Source organism: Alligator mississippiensis, chromosome 2, assembly GCF_030867095.1.
Source record: "Alligator mississippiensis isolate rAllMis1 chromosome 2, rAllMis1, whole genome shotgun sequence".
In the NCBI taxonomy this organism is placed as follows: domain Eukaryota; kingdom Metazoa; phylum Chordata; order Crocodylia; family Alligatoridae; genus Alligator; species Alligator mississippiensis.
Genome location: NC_081825.1, coordinates 282,837,174 through 282,858,615, shown reverse-complemented (window position 1 = coordinate 282,858,615; position 21,442 = coordinate 282,837,174). Strand labels below are relative to the sequence as shown.

Here is a 21,442-nt window from a genome sequence, read left to right as displayed (position 1 = left end):
TGAAAAATCAGAACAAACTTATCTTTGCTTGACAAACATTTCTTTGACTGCAAACACTTAATTTTGTCTTTTGGGTTTTCTTTTTTAAATAGCAATTTTCTAAACTATGGCATTGCATAGAAATAACTTTTTCTAACTGTTGAAACAAAAATGGTTCAGACTTCTTTATTTAGTGGCTGAAACTTAGCAAAAACAATCACTCAATTTGACCGGAATTTACAAATAATCTTGGTCACCCAAAGCTACATTTTTCAGTGAATAATTTTAGCTAAAAATTTTTATCTAGGAATAATGTGAACCATATAACTGAGGGACTTTCATTTTGATAACTCCCTTCCTCCCTCTCTCCCACCTCTTGTGACACAATTTCATTTTAATACATTTTTGGGGTGGGGCAAGTATACATGGGTGGCTTGGGCTTTACTTCCTACAGAGGCACACTGACCAGGAGCTGTTGTCCTTCATGACGAGATGTCATACAGGCCTTGTGTCAGAAATTCAGATGCCCATCTGAATGTTGGGTAGCAATCCCTGGCACATCAACAGAAAACTGTATGGACTTGTTTTGAAACAGAATGCAACTAAACATTTGCTACATCTTGTACTATTGCAAGCTCTTTAGGACTGAGTTTAGGTTTTTTTGTATAAGTTTAAGCAATGTCCAGCACAGTATTATCTATGCCACCATTTGTCACGAATGTCATACAATTAATGCTAAATTTTCTGTGCTTTATGGAAATGGACTTCTGTTTGTTTCAATCATGTTTCAGTGTGAAACTTCCATATTCTGCCTCTGGCAAGGTCATAAGGAACTATTCACATTGTCTCCATTGTTTGCAGTATCCACAACAGCAGAGACACACACCTTCATAATCTGATTTTACTGGAATAGTGAATGTAGTTTGATGGTCAGATGACATTTACCTATTTAACAAAAAATGCATGTATCAGAACCTCTGGATATATACTGTACAACCACAGTTCCCAGGCTGACTTTATCCAGTCTCTGCTATGCAAGTTGCATATATGGATGAATATAGTACAGAAATAAAAGGGGTTAGAAAATGGGCAGCAAGGGAGCAAATGTGGGAGGGTGCTATGTGAATGAAAAGGGAAGTATTGCTAGACTTTCTTTTAAAGAGGACACAAATACTGGTAAGAGGGGACAATACAATGAATGGCAGGCAAAGGGTAACATGCACTTTTATGTTGCTCTCTAAAATAGAAGAGCAAGAGGACAGTTGTCAAAAATGGACTGCAACAAATTGGTGATCCTGCATCAGTATGGGAGTAGGTCAGATGGCTTAGTTTCTCTTACCAGGTTTTTTTTTGGTTTTGTTTTTGTGATTTTTTTTTTTTTCTTAATGAAACTGTGAAGCTTCACAGACAAAGCTATATCAGGCTGTTATGGATTTATCAGGGTAATATTTATGATTATTTCTGGTAGTTTGGGAAAAGCTAATAGGTAGAATGATGTGGAAAATGTTATTCTTTGTTCCAAGTTATTATGCTATCAGTTTCCCTTGTGATGTTAATGTATATGAGAATCTGTTCATGATGTAACCATTGGTGATTGCAGAACATTATCTTGGGGTGGGGGAATCATTAGAAATACTCTTAAGGAGTGCCTTTCCTTGGTATTTTATCCTTCTAACCTGTATATATTAGAAAGTTGGAAAATACTTTGTGTGATAGGATAATCATACTGTGTAGCCTCTATAGTGACCTGCACCAAATCAGTTGTGCAAATGTAACTGTATTGGAAAAGACCAATTCTTTAATATGATCCTTGCACACTCCAGAAGTAACTTGTGCCTTAGCATCACCTCTTTGTAAGACTAGGGCCAGGTTAACAACCCTTCAGTGAGGTATTAGAATAGAAAATGCAGCTGATGATCATGCATACTTGCTTACTTACGTGAGATTCTTGTTTTCTCTTCAGCGAAGTATCCAGCAATCAAGTCTCTAATGGGACCAGATCCCCATTTAAAATGGATTGTTTTTGGAATGGTTTTCTCACAGCTGCTAGCCTGTTACTTGGTGAAGGATTTATCATGGAAATGGATTTTCTTTTGGGCTTATGCTTTTGGGGGTTGTGTCAACCACTCGTTGACCCTCGCAATCCATGATATTTCACACAATGTTGCCTTTGGAAACAAGCAGGCTAAATGGAATAGATGGTTTGCTGTCTTTGCCAACCTGCCAATTGGAGTTCCTTATTCTGCTTCGTTCAAGAAATACCACATTGACCATCATCGATACCTTGGTGGAGATGCATTGGATGTGGATATTCCGACAGACTTTGAAGGCTGGTTCTTTTGTACTCCGTTTCGGAAACTAATCTGGCTTGCCCTCCAACCATTGTTTTATAGCCTGAGACCGCTCTATGTGAACCCCAAAGCAATCACTCACATGGAAATATGTAATGCTCTGGTACAGTTTACTCTAGATTTCATAATATATTTCCTTTGGGGATTGAAGCCTGTTATTTATTTAATAGCGGGCTCATTACTGGGCATGGGCATACATCCAATTTCTGGACACTTCATTGCAGAACACTACATGTTCCTAAAAGGGTATGAAACTTATTCATATTATGGACCTTTGAACTGGATCACCTTTAATGTTGGCTACCACATGGAGCATCACGATTTCCCCAGCATTCCTGGATGCAAGCTGCCAATGGTAAGCATGCAAGTTTTAACAACTGAATTGGGTCCATGTAAAAATTGCTACATCATTCTACTACAACCTTTCTTAATTAAGCAATAGGTCCCTACAATTTTTAACTAAGACTGCAAGCATATCTTGAAATTTCCTGAAGGACTATTCTGGAAGAAGATAGGCAAGGAGTCAAAATGTAAGTTATAGGACAACATTATAAGGTTTAGATAATATGGTAATTGCTTCAGCATAAAAAATATTGCTAGTAGCCTCAGCTTCAACTCTTCAGTTTAAGTTCACCTTCCTTTCTACAAGGCTCGTAGGTATGTACCAAGGTGGAAGCAAGACAAATATGTTGGTATGTGTCACAAGTACATGTAGGTGAAAATTAATTGGAGCAGAGAGATGGCTTCATCATCAGTTGTGTTGAAAATGTTTGCCTGATCTCTAGAGTAACTTTGCAATGCAATATCATAGTTGATATACCAGGTGAAAGGGGCTAGTTGGTTTTATTTACATTTAGTATAAAAATAATGCCACTGGCTGTTCTTAAACTATGTGTGAATAGTTGAATAGCTGGGAGGAAAAAAAAGAATATCTTTTTAGTTTATAGGTCTGAGTTGGTTGCTTGCCACCATCTTGTTTACATAAAATGTATCCAATTAAACTTGTCCAGTGATCAGAGAGAGTTTGAAGTGTGATCTTGTGTATTTGCTGGTGTGCAAAACCTAGGAGGACATAGGCTCAGCTTTGAAGCACACTAAGTTAACAACTAAGTTTGGAGAGACAGACCAGCAGTGGCTGCTGAGTATTTTATTTTTTGAGGCCTCTAAAATTTAATATATGCAAAAGACTTGATCGCTAAAAGTGCTGAGCATTTGCCTTCTGAAAAATTGGGCTTGTTTTGTGTCACATGTTCTGGAAATAAAGTTGTGGCCATGCAGGGATTTGATTTCTTGTGTATAAGTGTCTAGCAGTTCCTGATTTAATGGATTAACACTGGGCATTCTAAAAGAACCATTTAAGAAGAGCTGGGTTGATGTAGAATAGATTGTACTTACTGTATGCATGGGGTTTTGCCTACTGGTTCAATTACCTGAATTGTCTGCAAATGCTTCATAGTCATCCAAGAGCTTCTGATGCTTCACAAATATTTCCATGACTATTGAGTGCAAAAGCCTCTGAGCAAGCCTGGTAAATGCCTCCCCTTACACTGCATCAATGCAAACCCTTTCAGTACTGCTGTAAATGAGTGTAGTGAAGGTGTTACTTTTTAGTTGGTCTTCCTCATCTGCCCCAACATGCTCTTGGTCTTCCTTTATTAGAGGTCACTCTGCCATGCTTCATGAAGCATGCGCATGAGTTTGAACAAAAGTGTACTCAGCTGGTTGCTAAAGCTGGTGATGCTGTTAGGCAGGTGTGAGTGAGAGAGGAGCTTCCCCATCCCCTGATCAGTTTCCATGGGCGTTGGGAGCTATTAGTTCACCCCCTTGGCAAGGATGTTTTGACAAGGATGGTAGGGAAGAGCTAGTTGAACCTCATGAAGGTGCTTGGAAGTGTTCCACCTGCTGGTCACGATGCACAGACTACATACGTCTGTGGATCTTAGTCTCCTTGTCTATCTGCCTCTACTAAGGACTAGAGAACTTATCAAGCTTTTGCACAGTGGACTCAACTGAATTTTTTGTCAGTGCTTTTGATAGAAAACTGCTCACAGAGGTAGAAACTTTTGCAAAATCTCAAAATAGAAAAAATTGTTGCCAACCCCCCCAAAAGCTGAAGATCAAATTTTGCAGAAAACAGTCCCATTCATAATTTTTTAATTTTTTTTTTACAAGGGACAGAAAAAATTCTTCCCAACTAGCTTCATTGCACAAGTGGCACAACGGTAAGAATAAGGAAGCAAAGAGCTTACATTGTTTAGGGAATCCCAATCTCAAGGTGAGCTTTAAGATGCAGCCTGCCTATTTGTAGGTAATAGGACAACACGTAATCTCATTCCCTTGCCCCTGTTTCCCTCATTCCCTTGCCAACCTGTTTCAAGCAGGTAAATTCTGCTCCTGACTAGTTATGTGACTGGACAGAACAGAATCTATGGAAGAATGTATTGGAGCAAGTCATCAGCTGGTACATGGGTGCACAGAGATGCTGGTATGACATATTACTATTTTTCATGTAAAAGGCACTCACTCGTGGAAAAAAAACCATGATATCCACAGATCAAAACCTAATGAAAATGCAGTGCACTGTATCTAGTACTGGAGACTGCACCTGTTCTCGGGAGCTGTAGTAAGAATTAGGGGCCATATAGTATGCTATAGTAACAGGGGAGCATTGTATGGCCACGTTGGCCTGGTTCACACAAAGCAGGCTGGCTGGTATTAAAGGGGTGGTGGCAGAATGAGAGAATAATTGGACTTTGAACCAATCCACTTGTTTATCAGATGCTTGGTCTTGCCTGCTGCTACAGATGGCTCATACAAACTGTCCCAGCATTGTATTTGCTGCTGGAAAAATATGCATTAGTCTGATCCTTGAAAGATTACAGAACAGAAACAGGAAACACTGGGTCATGCTGTAACCTGGTAGCCATTAAATGTAAGCTGCATGGGTCTCCTTTACCACTAAGATGCAAGTTACCTCTTACCTTGTATACCATGAAATTAATACCATGGTGTTTCAAAGTATTAGTTTTAAAGATCATTGTGATGCTTGTTATTAGGCTTTACTTTTGCACAAACTTCATTCTCAGATTTTAAACAAGGGTAAAGGGTACATTTTGTTTATCTGTAGAATTGCACGCCCTTGTGAAAATGCATTAACTATAGTGGAAATCTTCTCTACAAACAGAATAAAAGAACTATTGTTACACTGAGTATTACCCAAGGCAAAGTAGTTAGTTATTAAACTTGTGGGAGGGAAGGATGTAGCAGAGTATAAAACCAGACATAAACTGGCTACCCTGAAGATCTATTGTGGCTGTGTTTGTTTAAAACACAGGTTAACTCATGAGAGCCAGTGTTAACTTTTCAATCACTTAATTTTTTTTAATGAAGTAAGTACTTGGAGCCATTAACGCACATGTAGGTAGCCTATAAATGTTCTTCGGATTAATGCCATCATCCCCTCTTTTTATTCTTAGACTTTTTCTTATGGCAAGAACTTTTATCATCTTAATGTTTAGATAGGCTCTAGCACACAGGGATTTCTACAGTGCAGATAGTCTAGAAGACAGTGCATATACCTGTAGTAAGGGGCTGGAATTTCAGTGGTATCTAGGAGCTCCAGTCAGCTACCTGCCCCCCTATGCCAGGCACTGTGCAAACAACCAAAGAGAATGCCCTTGCCCCCAGGAGCTTACAAACAATTCAAGACTAACATCAGATGGATACAGACAAATGGGGCACTATTGGCCAGTATATGTAGGACCCTGTCAAACATACAGGCACCTCACGTGCTCTTGCAGCTGCAGGCTCCATCGGCTGTGGGCTCCCAGCCGCAGGAGCTCATGGTGCATCCCTGCAGCCAGGAACCCTGTCAGCTGTGAGATCCTCACCTCAAAGGCGCATGACATGCCTCTGAGGCTGGGAGCCTAGATCAGCCGACAGGGCTCCAAGCTATGGGGCACTCCTGGCTGCGCACTCAATTGATGGCATCATAGGAACCAGCCACAAAGTTGTACGGTTTTTGTGGCATAACTTTGTGGCTTATTCCTTGTTTTAAGACACCATGAATTGCTTTAACATATGGCTAGGTTATGATTTACAACGTACTGTCTGCCTGCAGCTTATTCCAGGGCGGTAAGATAGTTTGGGCAAGACCGAGGCTATTACCTGCTCATCTGCCACCTAGTGGAGAGATTTAATAATAGTTCCTTCTGTGCATTGTGACTTAAAGCTAGCTTTGTGCGTTGATTTAATACAGGTGTAAATGTGTCATCATCTCTCCAGTCAGCCTGACTGTCCTGTGCATCCAGGAGATTAGGGTACACAGTTTGTGTTTTGTGATCCTGTTAGACTATACAGCTAAACACACTAGGTGACTTGATGTTGGATTTCTTCCTGGTAATCTCATCAACAAAGCAAGACTGTAAAGAATGTTGCTGGTTTTAGTATGCAGGATAAAACTTCCATATAGTTTCTGTGAGGTGGCACAGCGGGGAAACCAAGACATCAAAATATACATTTAGGACATGTAACATATTTGTCTATAGCCTCTACATGCTGGATAGAAAGCAGAACAAGCAAAGTTCTGCGGACCCCAGCATCAACAATCTGGATGACCCAGTAAGAAACATCTGCATTGTAAAAGCCTCCCTGAATCAATGGCCCCATTAGAGTAGGACAGATAGCTACTTTGCTTTAAATGTATTAGTGCTGCTCCTGCACCAAGGTAGTCTTCACAGTGCAGGACAGCACTACTGTTCTTAGCACACTGGTTGTGTCTAGTGTAGTTCAGGCCTGAGCTATCTGGAGAAGGAAGTTGCATTAACTTCAGCCCCATGTAGAGGTCTGGCAATGTAGGGGTGGAGAGAAAATGTAGGGGTGGAGGCCAGCTTGAAGAGGAGCTCAGGGCCCTTTCATAGCTTGTACCCATTCTCCCCTTTGGATGCTGAGGAGGGATAATTCCAGTGTTGCAGGTGGTGTAAGGGTGAGGCAGTTGGCAGTGCCCTTCTGCTTCCTCAGTGAATTCCAGCCTTGGCGTTAGGGGGAAGGAGGAATGAGAACTGTTCTGCTGGGGATGGCTTCTCAGATGACACAAACCAATGTCCTGTGACCACTTACAAAGTCTCCTTTAAAAAAAAAAACGCAACAAAAAAACCTTAAATTCTCTAGTTTCCTGTAGTGAATGTATTGCTGATACCCCATAAGTTGTTGTGTGCTTGCTGTTTTAGCTAGGTAATGACCACATTTTAGATGATCAAATACTTTCTGAAAGCGTCTTGCAAACATAATTAAACATTTATTGTCATAGTATTTGGGCACCAGAATTAGAAGCTGCTAGAGCAGGCTCTGCGCAAACATAGCAGGCACTAGTCCATGTTGCCAGGAGCTCACAACTTGAATAGACGTGGTGGGAAAATAATCTGTTTCATGAAGGGAGTAGAAGTCATGTAACAGAGGAATTATGCTATATGAGGCTAAGATCACAGAAAGCTTGTGAACTAAATCCATATCCCCACAAGTTCCCATCATCCTTTTCCTGAACAACATGAATCTTTATCTGTGTCTGCTAAATAGTAGACATGGTTCCTTGGGTGAATTTGATATCTTTTATTAGACCAACCCAAATGGTTGGAGAATGGTTATTAAGCAAGCTTTCGGGTTCAAACACCCTTTGTCAGGCTAAGGAAGCTTCAGCAGTTGGTGTGTGCTCTTCCTGGATGGAATGAAAAGACTTTTCATTCCATCCAGGAAGAGCACACATGAACTGCTGAAGCTTCCTTAGCCTGACAAAGGGTGTTTGAACCCGAAAGCTTGCTTAATAACCATTCTCCAACCATTTGGGTTGGTCTAATAAAAGATATCAAATTCACCCAAGGAACCTTGTCTGCTTATGTCCTTAGACCAACACGGCTACAACCTAAACCTCTGCTAAATAGTAAGAACTCTTTCCTGACTGATGAGCAGGAAAGTAGAAGGCACAGTGTAAAAACCCTTGTGCCCTAATGAAACATCCAGATCCCATCACTTCTCTCATTAAATTGTGAGCTCCTGGAGGCAAGGATTAGTGTACAGCAGGGTGTCTAACCTTTTTGAATGTGGGGCCGGATAACAAAATTTTTATCACCCAGTGGGCTGGCGAGCCATATTCAAAGATGTCACAGGAAGTGGTATCATATCAGGAGTGATGTCACGTGACCTTTGACACCAGTGAAGTTGCAGGGGTTGACATGGTCCTGATTGACATGGCATGCATGCCCGGATTGACATGGTGCTGCAGGAGCCGCTTGGCTACAACTGGGTTGACCTGGTGCTGAGAAGTCGCGGGGCCAGGCTGGGGTTAACCTGGGGCCCCCCTGGCCTGCTGGTGCCATGCCCGGGTTGACATGGTGCTGCAGGACCCGCCTGGGCAGAACCGGGTCGACACCAGCCAGGAAAAGCAGCATGCAGCTAGCTGAAGCCGGCTTCCCATGTGCTGCTGGGGACGGGAGGAGGCCGGCCAGGTCTGCACCGGCCAGCAGAAGCAGCGATGGAGCCGTGTTCTGCTCAGGACTGACCAGTGCAGGCTTGTCCCGTCCTGAGCGGCACATGGCTCCGCCGCCTCTTCTGCTGGCCGGTGCAGACCTAGCCGGGCTCCTCCTCCTGTCCCAGCAGTACATGAGAAGCGGCCCCCTTGGGGCCTCATGACCGGGCCCAGAGAGCCGCAGCGCCCGGGGGGAGACTGGCCGGGGGAGCAGGCACCGCCTTGCTGTGGGGCCAAGCAGGGCAGGCAGCAGGGCTGGCTTGAAGTGGGTGGGTGATGAGGCAGACGCAGGCCAGCAGTGCCAGCGGCTGCTGCTTGCCCTCCTGCACAGGGCTGCTCCCCCGGGCCCCGCGGGGGTAAGCAGGTCCCCTCCCCTTCCTGCTGGCTGGGGCCTGTGGGCTGTTCCTGCCCCTTGCTGCGGCCCTGCCCTGCCTGCCTCGCCATGGCCTTGCCACTGCCACTGCAGCCCCACTGCTACTGTCGCTGCCGTGGCTCCGCGCTTTGCAGCGGTGGCTCCGCACCCTGCGCGGCTGCGGCTCCGTGCTCCGTGCTGCCGTGGTGGCTCCACACCACTGCCACCGTGGTCCCGTGCTCCGCGGTGGCAGCACTGCCAGATAAAATGGCTTGGCGGGCCATGTGGCAGCCCGCGGGCCGTATGTTGGACAAGCCTGGTGTACAGTGTTGGTGCAGAGCCTGTTTTAGCAGAGTTTCTCTATCTAAACCCAAAGAGCTGAGGCAATCCAAGTTCTTGCAGAAGTGCTAGGGTATCTGAGTGCTAGGGTTTACTTTTTCAACCCCTTCTGGATAAAAAGCTGCATAACCGGAAGTTGGTATAAAAAAAGTAATTCCCTGTGTACCATAAAGTGTGCAAGACATTGTCAAAAGGGGATGTATAAAACAGGAAGTTGAAGGAATTATAGTGCAGCCAGCTGCAGCTGATACGGGTTTACATTTTAACTCCACCTGAGGTTCTTAGGTTGGAGGGGTTGTTTTGTTTTTTTGTTTTTCTTTAAATTGAAGGTCAAAAAACTGCATACAAATTAGTCATGCTTCCCATGAGCCGTAGGCCTCATAGTTTAATGAAGGTGGGGGGAAATCTTATTGCTCTCAACTTAGCTAGCTTTTACAATCTTTGGGTGTTTGCTTTTTAATTGGAAGTGAATAATTGGCTGAAAGGAAACTTGTTTTTTGATGTTGTTCTTCCTGAGACACTATGGCTTTTGTTTGCCTAGAAGGTGGAGTTCTAGTTTTAACTCTTACCTGGTTATAGGGTGTGTGTGTGCGTGTGTTCCCTTTGCAGGTTTTTGGAAATATACAGCACACCAAATTACTTTTTTAACTGTTTCCTGAATGTACCTAAGGGATGCACCTACATGAGATGCTTTATTCGAGATTAGCGCAAATTACTGCGCAGTATGTGTCGCCATATACATGTGCAGATGCTTACTGCGCAGAAATTTGCTGTAATCATGAGTAAATTTGCTATCTGTAAATACAATTATCAAATTTACTTGAGTAATTACTGTGTACTATGGCAAGTGTAGACAGCCAATCAGGAGCAAATTTGCTCCCCATCAGCTGGGCAGCAGGGGGCAGGAGATTGCTCCCTGCCCCTGGGAGCTGCCTGCCACTAGAGCCTGGGTGTGGGCAATGTCCCCTTGCCCTGGCAGCAGGGCGCCCCCAGTCCCCACTCTGCACATGCAGACCAGTGGCTAGGAGCTCCCTGCTGTTGGGGCAGGGGAACATTGTCCACACCCAGGCTCTACCACCAGAGCCTGCCTCAGCAGTAGGCAGCTCCCAAGGGCAGGGAGCAATCTCCCAGCCCCTTCCAGGAGATGGATGTCTCCTTGCCCAGTGCTTCCTACCAGCCCCTGGGCTAGAGCTCCCCCTGGCTGCTACATGGGGCTGGTGCAGCACCAGTGAGGGAAGGAGCAGACTGAAAGCAGGAGAATCTGTTCCTGCTTTCCTGCATGTGTAGACACCTGCCTGGGCTGGGTTTACTCTGGAGTAAATTGCTCTAGAGTAAACCCACCCTGGAGCATTTGCATGTGTAGGTGCGCACAAGGAGTATAGTACAGCAGGTAGCTGAAAGTGATCTAGCTGATTATCACAGATTTCTGTTCAAGTGGTAGGGGTAGGATAAAGAAGACAGCACACAACTTAGATTCAGGAGGATTTTAGAACACTACTGTAATCACAGATAGATAGTAGCTACCTTTTTTCCATCTCCCTGCTAAAACCATTAAGGTTTAATCTGACTATTGTTTTAGTTAGTTGGGTTTTTTTTGCATTCCCAAACCTGTAAATTAAGTTGTGAATAAGGAGGGCAGCCTACATGGCCTTTTACTAATCACTTTGTAGAGCTGTGGGAGAGCAGAGGGAAGCTTAATTAGGGATCTGAGATTAGTCAGCATTTTTGCTGCATGCCCAGTAATGGTACCGATGGGGAGATGGCTGCAGCCGCTGTATTTGGTCACTTCTGCACTGGTTTGTGCAGTCACTAAAGTGAGGTGACAGTACCTGAACTTGTAACTATTGTGGTGGTATTTGAGATATGGACAAGCACATCCTGAGGAATAAATTTGGAGCAACTAGCCTGACTGTCAGTAAAATGAAGCAGGCTGGGCATTTGAAAGCATGAGAAAGGAGCAGGCTCTGCAGTGAAAACATAGGCATCCGGAAGCACAACAAGCTTGGCTCTGATCTATGGGGCGGTAAACTTGCCATTGTTAGGGCAGGGCTAGATAATTTGGGAGGGATTGCATCATGAATTCCAAGTTTTAAACTGGGGCATTCTAACGTGCCACAGGCTTACCTATTTGTCCCTGGCCTCAGCTAGTACTTGTTACTTCAGGGTAAATTAGGGCAATTCAGAGACCCTCTCTTCCCTTCTCCGAAAATCCTAGGTTGGGGCTGCTGAATGTCAGGAGTCAAAATCCAATGATCAGATTTAGGTTCTTCAAAGTTCTGAGGATGGAGCTGGATCAGCCCGTTGGGGACATAACACAACTAACAAAGCTCCAGCTGGATTCAGATGGACCTGAATTTTTACCAAAACTATTTTGGTTCTCGATGAAGTCCACGTACACAAGAAAATTAAACTAGGTTTGACATTCATAGTAACCCTTAAATAGTGAATCTGTGAAATGGTCCTGTTAGATATTGCAGTTGAAATATTTGGTTTTGTTAGTGCAATCAAGTGTGTAGCCAGAGTGCTTTGGAGATGAAGTGGGCAAAATACTGTATGTGTACACGTTGAGTAAAAGAAGGCAAAGCTGGAACTTCTGCTTGGCACTTTTTGCTACAAGAACTAGCTATCTAAAATGCAACAGCTCTCAGTACCGCAGCAGGTCTTGATCTGATGGAGTTTGATCTGTGCTACAGTAAGTCTTTCAGGCTGTTTTTAAAGCTACAAGGAAGTAAAGCATAAACTGACCTAGAAAACAAAACTGGCCTTGACAATGCTTGGCTAAATGGGTTTCTTTTTCTTTTCAGGTGAAGAAGATCGCAGCAGAATATTATGACAACCTTCCTCAGCACCAGTCTTGGGTTCGAGTTCTCTGGGATTTCATTTTTGATGACACAATTGGCCCTTACTCAAGAGTTAAGAGAATATGTAAACTAGCAAGAGAAAACCTATAGATTTGTGTCATTTGCTTTTATTAATATAAATAATTTGCTCCTAATTTCCCAAACTGAGTTTTCAGAGACTGCTGAAAAGAGCTGAAGTAACATTCTTATGCCTTCAGGTTTTATATAGGCAAAGAAATGTTGTTATGAAGCAACCAAAGGCATTAATTTTAGAGTAATGTAGCTTTTATTGAAGGATTTGTGTGTGTGTGTGTTTATCCTGACAGCACGTTACATATGCATGTATTCCTGAATGCAGGGGTGACTGGTGCCTCCTGAGTCTGGGGTGGGGGGGGATGGGGACAATTTGTGGGCGGGCCAAAAGCCCCATATCCACTCCTATACTTCTGTGCTGCAGCTTGGTGCTTTCCACCCCCCCAACACGCCACTGGCCTACGTGGCAAAAAAGTTGCTCCATCCTGCATGGTACCAAGTTGAGGGCCAATCTCAGGGGGGGCATGTGCCCCCCTGTGCCTCCCCTACCAGTCGCCTGTGCCTGACCACCCCTGTCATCTGGGAACTTGTTAGGTCACAATCAAAAAACAAACAAAACCCCCAATGAAGCAAAAAAACAAAGAAAAACCCAAGAAAATACATATCCCTTAATTTAAGGTCCTGAATTTTTTTATGAGATTCAGGTGAGGCCTGTTTTATAAAGCAGAATGCTGCAGATTTTGGAGAACTGGAGAAATTTTCTTCAAACAGGTATTTGGCATACTATTATTGCAAGCAAACAGGAGTTTGCCCTTGAATGCATGCCAAAGTCCCTGCTTTCTTGGCTGTATCCTTGCAGTACTCTTCCAGCCAAAATTTCTTGTTTCTGGTTTCTGCAGCTGGGTGGACAGCTGCACTCCTGTCACGTACCATATGTAGGAGAATGTGAGGGAATGACCCCAAAATGAAAGTGAAAGTAGGTGATATAACTGTAGAGCCCACAGCAGCGCATGATAAACAAAACAGCAAAAATCTGTTCCTTCTAGGTTCTGGTTTGAAAGTGAGCACTGGATTTCCATGTTCATGGTCAGTGATACAAGATCAGCTTCTTCATATTGAAGGAAAGAAATCTTCCAAGCAACTTCCCTGCAAAGCTTTAATCTGAGTGCTGCTAAATGAGCCAGCAAACAATTCAGCTCATTCGATTTAGTTCTGCAGGGCTAATAGGAGAAACTAGAAGAACATTTATCATAGGCCATAGATATTCTCTAAGACCTAGAAGACAGTCAGGCTGCACAGCTTTTGGAAAAGAAGGTATCTTTTTGGTTTATGCTGCAGAGCAGAACCATGTTACAAGGCTCAGCTTTTCTAGACCTAGTGGAAGTGAAGAATGGTGGTACTAGAAGAGCATATACTGGAAACTAATGGTTTAGTATATCTGAGACACAGCGGTTTCTAAATCTTGCATGAATACTGACCACCTTAAGGGTCACTGAAGAACTTACTTGGGTCCTGATGTAAGCTTTGCAGAAGCAGTACAGGCTATACAGTGTTTTACACTGTTGTGTAACTAGAGATTGTCTTTGTCAGCAAGGATTAAGCAGAGGAATCGATCGATCCGTCAGTATGTTGAGTGTCTGTCAGCTATTTTGAATCGCTGCCCCTTGTCTTCTCCAACATTCCTTCTGCTTTTGTATGCAAGGAAAAGTCTTTTCAAGGCAGTTCTAGAAGCCTGGCTCCAGTTATTTAACAGTATGTGTTCAACTGAGTTGATGCTTGTGTCAAACTCTTAGACCAACTTGGATCTAAATGTGGGCCATCGTAATTCTTTGAACAGAACTAAATGTACAGTATAACCAGCTTGGTGCAGTTCTTACTCCAGCAAGTTGTGTTTGAGAGCTGGGTAAAAATGGACTTTAGTAAGAGGTAAAAGGTGGGAGTGGGGCTATTTGTGCTGAAACCCCAAGAAAATTTTAAGATGAACTGCAAGGCAGGCACTGTCTGCTCTAGTTGATTAGGCAGTTCTTCCCAGGTTGTACCACTGGCCAGCTTTTGCTTCCTTTCTGGAAAAAGCCTGTTTACTGCTATTCCAAATGGTATTTTTTAGCCAGACAGGCTCTTTAAACTTGGAAAGTCGCACTGGACTGCATGCCTAAAACAGAAGGGCTACACGCAATTTTTTGCAAGCTGGCTGCAGGAAGCACTGCAGCAATAGTAACTGGTCCTGGAGAATGTTTGACAGATTTAATAACCAAGTTCAAACAGTTGTCTTTCAACAGAAAGTTATCAATGGTAGGAGATGATATCAGATTCTGCTCTTGTAAAGCTTAGGCTGAACTAAATCAAGTGGAAACTCAAGATTGTGGTTGAATTGTGGAAGAATGGTCCTTTATTTGTACAAAGTATGACTGGGTGTGCACTTTTGGACTTCAGCCACAGCTCTGAGAATCAAAGGCAAGTGCCCTGCATTAGTGTTCCTGCAGGCTGTATTGTGGTAATATGAGCCTTAAAGTCCTATTTCAATTTGTGTGTTTAAAAAAAGACCCCAACCCTGAGCCTGTACCAATGGCAGTGACAGGTTAGCAGTACCAGGGAATTTAGAAGAGTGTCAACATGTATGACTGTTGACAAAACTGTTTTACAGTTGCCAAATAGCCTAGTGCTGAACAGGCCACAGCACTTGAGATTTCATAAACTAATGTTGGGGAGTGAAAGGGGAAGTCCCGCAGGGAGGAACTGTGAGGGCAAGCAGGAATGAATGAATTGCAAGACTAAGACTGAGGTGGACTTATGGGAGGGGCGGGCAATTATTTTGGGCAGAAGGCTGCTTACCCAGTTTTGGCAGGCTGTTGAGGGCTGCATGGGTAGTCCCGCCCCTTGACAAGTACCCCGCCCCCTGGTCACCATCTCGGGACCAATGTCCCAGGGCCAGCACCAGTGGGGCCCAGAGCAGGGCGCGGGCTGGCAGGGGTCTGTGGAGCCGGGCTGGGCTGCACCAGCAGGGAGAGGGGGGAGCTGGCCCGGCTCCATAGAGCCCCTGCTGCCTGGGACCCTGTGCTCCTGCCATCCTGCTCTGGGCCCCGCTGATGCTAGCCCTGGGACAGTGGTGCGGGCTCCATGCTCCCGCTGGCTCCCTGCCCACTCACTCCCAGTGCCCCCAGCCCCATGGTGCAGGCGTGGGGCAGTGCACAGCCCCGAGCCCCTGCTCGCTGGCAGGGAAGGAGCTGGTGCTGAGCGCAGGGAAAAGCAGCCCCTCACCTGCCCCATGGCTGGTGCTCCCTGCTGCAGTTGCTCGCAGGCCCTGCAGAGCTGTCTGGAGGCGGCACAGGCAGCCCCACATGGGCTGCGAGCGGCTGCAGTGCAGGGTGCCGGCCATGGGGCGGGCAAGGGACCGCTTTCTCTTCCCTGGGCCACCTGTCCCCAGGCTCCTTCCCTGCCCGGGGTCCCCCCCGCCCTTCCCCCTTACCTGCGGTTTTGGCGCAGGGCAGCCACGTGGTCCCAGGCCAGAAGCTCTGGCTGGGGCTTCTGGCTGCGGGGGCGGGGCTGGGTGGGCCCTGCTGTTGTGGGAGCCTGCCGGGCTTCCCCTGGGTCCTACTGCCCTACTGGTTCCTGTCATTTGACAGGAACCAAGGGCAGAGAAATATTAATTTTCTAAATTTTTAGGGGCCCCGCAGGCCGGATAGAATGGCCTCACGGGCTGGCTTCAGCCTGCAGGCCGTATTTTGCCTATCCATGACTTATGGTGTCTAAGAGGAGCAGCAGGCTGAAACAGGGCAGTGCAGTTCGAAAACTGTTGTACAATCTCTGTATTCTGACCAGGTGAAGTTGCTAAGGCTACTAAGGACTCCGAGTGGAGACTGGTAGGCAGTATTTCTAGATGGCTGCTTGTGCCTGGGCAGAGTAAGAAAGTGGTGAGGAGACAGGCGAGGCTGGCAAGTCTTGAAGCCTCCCTTGTGGACCTGCTGCAGAGCTGCTAGAGAGCTAGTGTTCAGAGAGGGACAAGATATAAGCTGCCTGCTCTGTGAACCTGAAGCACTTGGTGTAGTTGTATTCCAAGGACAGGCTAATGCAGTATTGATGTGCCTTGTCTGATCCTTATATTAAAAATAAATGTGACTTTTTTTTTTTTTTTTTTGGTAGTCAAGAGGCACCTTCACTGTTGTGTTCAGTGGTGCCAAGGGAAAACCTACTGGAGTGACACAGGAGACTAAAAGTACAAAGCTGCAGAGGCTAATAAACAAAACCAGCAGAGGGCCGTGTGGACGATAAACAGTTTATTACCAATATGAACACAGATACTGTGGTGCACTGACGTACCGGTTTAATATTGTGATAACTGAGACAAAAACCTTTGTCAGTTGACAATTGATGTGTCTCTGTTTCTTCTGGTGATGCCACAATACATTTCTGTTGGCAAAGGGGCTTCATTTACATTGCAGACTACTAATAAAATTACTTTGAAGTCATCTATTAAAAGCAAATGGTTCACGTGTTGTCTTACCTACTACTAAAAAGAAATGTAATACATTTAAATAAGCAAATACAAAATACAAAAAAGGCTGACAAATCCAATGTGCAGTGTCAGATGAAATCTAAAAAATCCAGAAATTTAAAATTGAATATTCTTTTAGATTAAGACTTTTAAAATGAAGCAAATCCAAGGCAGCAGCAAGCTTCAAAGTGTGCTGAGTCTGCTAATAAAAAGGGTTTAAGAACAAAGACAGTGCAGGTGTCCTCTTTTTTTCTCCATCTTGCATGACCTTGGTACATTTAGAAATGATCCAGTCTTCTTAGCATCCTTAGTACCTTCCAGATACTGTGCAGTCATTATGTCGTACTGATTCTACTCAACTCCTGCCTTATGGCTAGAAAACCAAAGTGAAAGGTTAACCAATCATTTACTCCTAGAATGACTAAGTAAATGCAAAGGTGGTGACTGAAAGCTCTGCACCGTTAAACCGAACAGGCCAGAAGTGTGGGATGGTAGTTGAGAAAAATGAGAAAATTAGGAAAATGCAGGATGGAGTCCTAGGCCCCAGCCTTTCTCCATATATTTTCTTATGTAGTTCTAACAGGTTTAAAATGTGTCCCCTCCGACTTAGAGTTTGCTCCCTGTTCTTGCTTTCAGGCTTCCATTGATTAACTGGGAGCTGCAGTATGTTATCTTATGCCACTATGTATATAGTGTCAGAACTGCAGTGTATTTTTCAGAATAAACAGACACATACACAATTCCTGTGCTTATACTTCTGGGGCGCACTTGATTGCTCCATGACCAGGAGGGCATTTGTAGGAGAACCACAGCCCTTGAATGGTCACATCTCCCTACGTGCATCTCCACTCTTCTCTTCATTAAACTAATGCACATTTAAGAAAAGAGTTTTTCCAAGCAGCTCTTAAAGGTACTTCCTGAAGCATTCATTGTAGTTCGTTCTGTCTTGTTTTGAACATGAATGAAATTTCACAGGATAAAAGGATCAAAATAAATTATTTTTTCCATTCCTTACCATCAATTATCTCTTCTTTCACTTTGTGTAACTCTCTTACAACTTCCTCCAATATTTCCTGAGAAGACAAAAGTGATCTGATCAGAATTTCCTTTTAACTTGTAGAAGAAAAAGCCTTGTAGCACCCTAGAGGCCAGACTTTATTCCACCTATGAGGTGGCTAAGTGGACTTAGGTGCCTAAGTGCAATTCATTTAATTTCATTCAAGTTTTGAAAATCTATTAATGCAGTAACTCTTATAACACACTGTCATCTAACCCATAAAATGAAGTGGCACAAAAGCAGTGAGGAGAAGGAGGCTGACCTACCTTTGTTTTAAGAGCTTTCTAGGGACTTAAGCAGGTTGATACAGAATCACACTTAGCTGCCTAAATCTACTTCAACATCTAATTTATTTATGCACTTAATAGATGACACAAGATCTGACCCTAACTGATTCATGTCCTCTTTTCTTGGTTGGCCCACAGAGAGATAAAAGCCTATTGCTGGTGCCAGCTAAATAAATATAGTCTTCCAGGTCAAGCTGAAAGAGATCTTAGATGTGATATATTACAGAACAGGGAAGCATTGCTGTACAGACACTTTACCCTCTATGTGACTGTCTTCTGAGCATCAAGGGGCCACTATGATCCATTCTGCCTTACTCAGAGTCATAAGAGAGGTCTTGCAGGGCTTGAGCAAACAGATAAGAGCCAAAAAATCAAAGCTGAACACAAAAATGCTGTTTAATAGGACAGACCGTAGGTCCACCCTAGCCCAGTATCCTGTCTCACATGTGGCAGAGAATAGAGGCTGAGGGTGAAGGTGAACAAGGTATGTCCAAAATTTTCCACACCATGCTCCTCCTGTTGCAACTTCAAGTATTTAGAGATTGAGGAAGTTTGGATTCAGAGGCTGCTTCCCACAAATTAAATGCATGCCATGTGCAAAACAACTTATTTTTGTTAGTTTTAAGCCTGTGATTTAATAGCTGCATATCATAATCCCTGGTTCTGGTGTTGGAAAAGATTCTACATGATAAGCCGCTATTTGCTTTCTGTGTACCATTTCCTATTTAGTAAACCTCCATCATGCCCCCCTCAAGCATATCTTTCTCAGCTGAAAAGTGCTAGCCTATTTAGTGTCTTCTCACATGGAAGCCCCTCTAATCTCCCAGTCATCCTTGATGTTCTCCTTTGTACCTTTTTTACTTCTTCTGTCACCTTTTTGAAGTGTGGGGACCAAAACTGCACATAGTATTTGAGCTACGGATGGATCATAGATTTACAATGGGGCATAAAAATACCTTTAATTTTCTTTACCATTCCATTCTTAATAATTCCTAACATTTTATTTGCCTTCTTTTACTGCTGCTGAGATCTAAACTGATGTTTTTAGCAAACTCTCTCCAGTGACAGCAACATCTTTCCTGCATGGTAAAATTTAATGTAGAAGCTGCCATTGTGTATATAGATTTTGGGTTATTTTTCCCCATGTGCATTACTTTGCACTTATCAACACTGAATTTAATTTGCCATTTTGTTGCCCATTTGGTGAGATCCTTCTGTAGTTCTACATAGTCTGCCTTGGTTCGTAGCCACTCTGAATAATTTTATGTCATTTCTGAACTTGGCCACTTTACTATTGACCCTCCCACAGCACTGGTCCTAACAGAGATCCCTGGGAGGACTCCGTTGTTTACTTGTTTCCATTTTGAATACTGACCATTTATACCCACTCTGCTTTCTGTCTAAGTCAGTTTCTGCAGACCTACCCTTGAATCCTGCAACAATCCAAGTTCATTAAGAGTCTCTGGTGTGGGACTTTTGTCCAAGGCTTTCTGGACGTCCAGATATACTGTAGTAACTGGATCACCCTTATCCCTAGCTGCTGTTTTCATGTAGGCCAAACAACAGTTCTTCATATGTAAAACAAAGGAATTGTCAAAATACTCCATCAGATTCCCAAGACCCACTCACTCACCTGTTTCATTCGATCAAAATCTAAGGCATCCATAGCCACATCATTGCTGCTGCTTACTGGCTTCATCCTTGAGAGAGGGAGACAAAGGATAAAGGAGCAAATCAATTTTTTGCCAACACAACTGATCTCTGCTTCAAGCAGTCAGCAAATAGAAAAATTACACCATCCAGCTCTGAGATAAAGTTAATCTTTCTAATGTTCCACTGCTCCCTCTTGTGTCACTCTGGAGGATTTTGCAAAGCAGCTCCCTTACAGAACATCAGGATACTTTTGAACACCCCACTACACATCAAAAGATCTGCTTTCCTAACACTGAAATGCACTAGAGGATAAAGACTCAGTGAAACCTTCTGTATCCAACAGTTTCTTGATCAATAAAATGAAGCTAGATGGTTTCACAGCTACATTAGTGCACAGTCTTGATGGTTAATGTTTTGGGATGTTACTGTGCTGGAAAGGGGTGGGGTGGGGTGGGGTGGGGAAGGAGGCAGGTGGCAGGATGGACTGCAGTTCAAGTATTGGAAAGTCCTCCATGCCCAAATTTATTTTTCATAAATATCCACTCTTCTGACTGCAGATGCCTTCACCAGCTGCTAAGGTGAGGGTAACATTTAAAAGTGAAACGTGCTTCTCCTAAATGTACTAACGAATGCAAGGGCACCCTACTCTTAGTTAGGCAGAGCCCATGTGCTAACAAGCTGTGTTCCTGGGCCCTGCATCCTGAAGAGTTTATGTTCTGTCCACTGGAGCCCTCTCTCTCTTCTTAGTTCTTCTTGGCTTAGGCAGGACTGGCTTCACTGGTTGGTAGAGTCAGTTAGTTATGCTATTCAAGTGAGCTCCAAGCAAAGCTAGGGATGTTTTTTACAAAAGCAGCCTGTGCTGGTTCAACTTGAATTATGGTAAAACACTGAATACTTGGGGAAATACCTTGCACGCAGTAGACAAATGAGTGAACCGTCAGTGCAATTCCACATACTAGAACTAGAATAAAATAGGGCCCCCCTTGCAAACTGGACCCAGTGCTTTACCAGCTTTTTCTAAGTTTTTGCAAGGACGGGCAATACCATGATAATCTTGATCTATTGAACACTGGTACATGTACACGGACATCCATTGCATGGAAGCTTTGGGACAGATAAGAGAGGCCAAATTTGCTTTCAGTTATGCTTGTGCATCTCCACATAAGCCAGTGAAACTTTGGGCAGGATTGGTCTTTAACACAGCTCTAAGTATGCACAGGCATTGGCTGCTGCCCATTTCTCTTTCTATGGATTATTAGCCCTGTGATATGAAACAACTTGGTATAAAAGAAGGCACAGATTTTTGTATTGAATAATTGGGAGGCTGAACTCGATGATCTCGAGCCCTTAATGTCTATGAAATCTGTAATAGCAGCAATATCCCACTTGTTGCCAGAGCTCTCTACTGTGCCAACAAGTTATTTTTGGCGAAGGGCTGGGAAGCAGCTTTTTCCATGCCAACTGATTTCTCCTTTTCTTTAAATGTGTGATCGGCACTGTGTGTTAGGTCCATAATTTGACCACTGGGTTTTGTTTGCT

The 21,442-nt window shown here is 43.9% G+C and overlaps 2 protein-coding genes across 7 annotated transcripts in view; one reads left to right on the top strand and one right to left on the bottom strand.

Annotated features, from left to right (window-relative positions):
* DEGS2 (delta 4-desaturase, sphingolipid 2) overlaps window positions 1-16,762 on the top strand; it is a 32,554-nt gene extending 15,792 nt beyond the window's left edge. Inside the window, exons 2-3 of the mRNA XM_006267203.4 lie at window positions 1,943-2,685; window positions 12,346-16,762. Of these exons, the coding sequence (XP_006267265.2) occupies window positions 1,943-2,685; window positions 12,346-12,492 (890 nt within the window). The 3' untranslated portion in view covers window positions 12,493-16,762. The remainder of the gene's footprint in view (window positions 1-1,942; window positions 2,686-12,345) is intronic.
* Window positions 1-21,442, bottom strand: part of EVL (Enah/Vasp-like) — a 246,294-nt gene that overhangs the window by 3,487 nt on the left and 221,365 nt on the right. For 4 of the 6 annotated variants that reach the window (XM_059723218.1, XM_059723216.1, XM_059723219.1 and 1 more), the window contains 2 exons: window positions 19,884-19,950; window positions 17,922-17,979 (listed from right to left, as the gene is read on the bottom strand). In XM_059723218.1, the coding sequence (XP_059579201.1) occupies window positions 17,922-17,979; window positions 19,884-19,950 (125 nt within the window). Of the gene's footprint in view, window positions 1-16,673; window positions 17,280-17,921; window positions 17,980-19,883; window positions 19,951-21,442 lie in introns of those variants that run through there. The other 2 variants (XM_019481592.2, XM_019481594.2) reach the window with 1 other exon arrangement.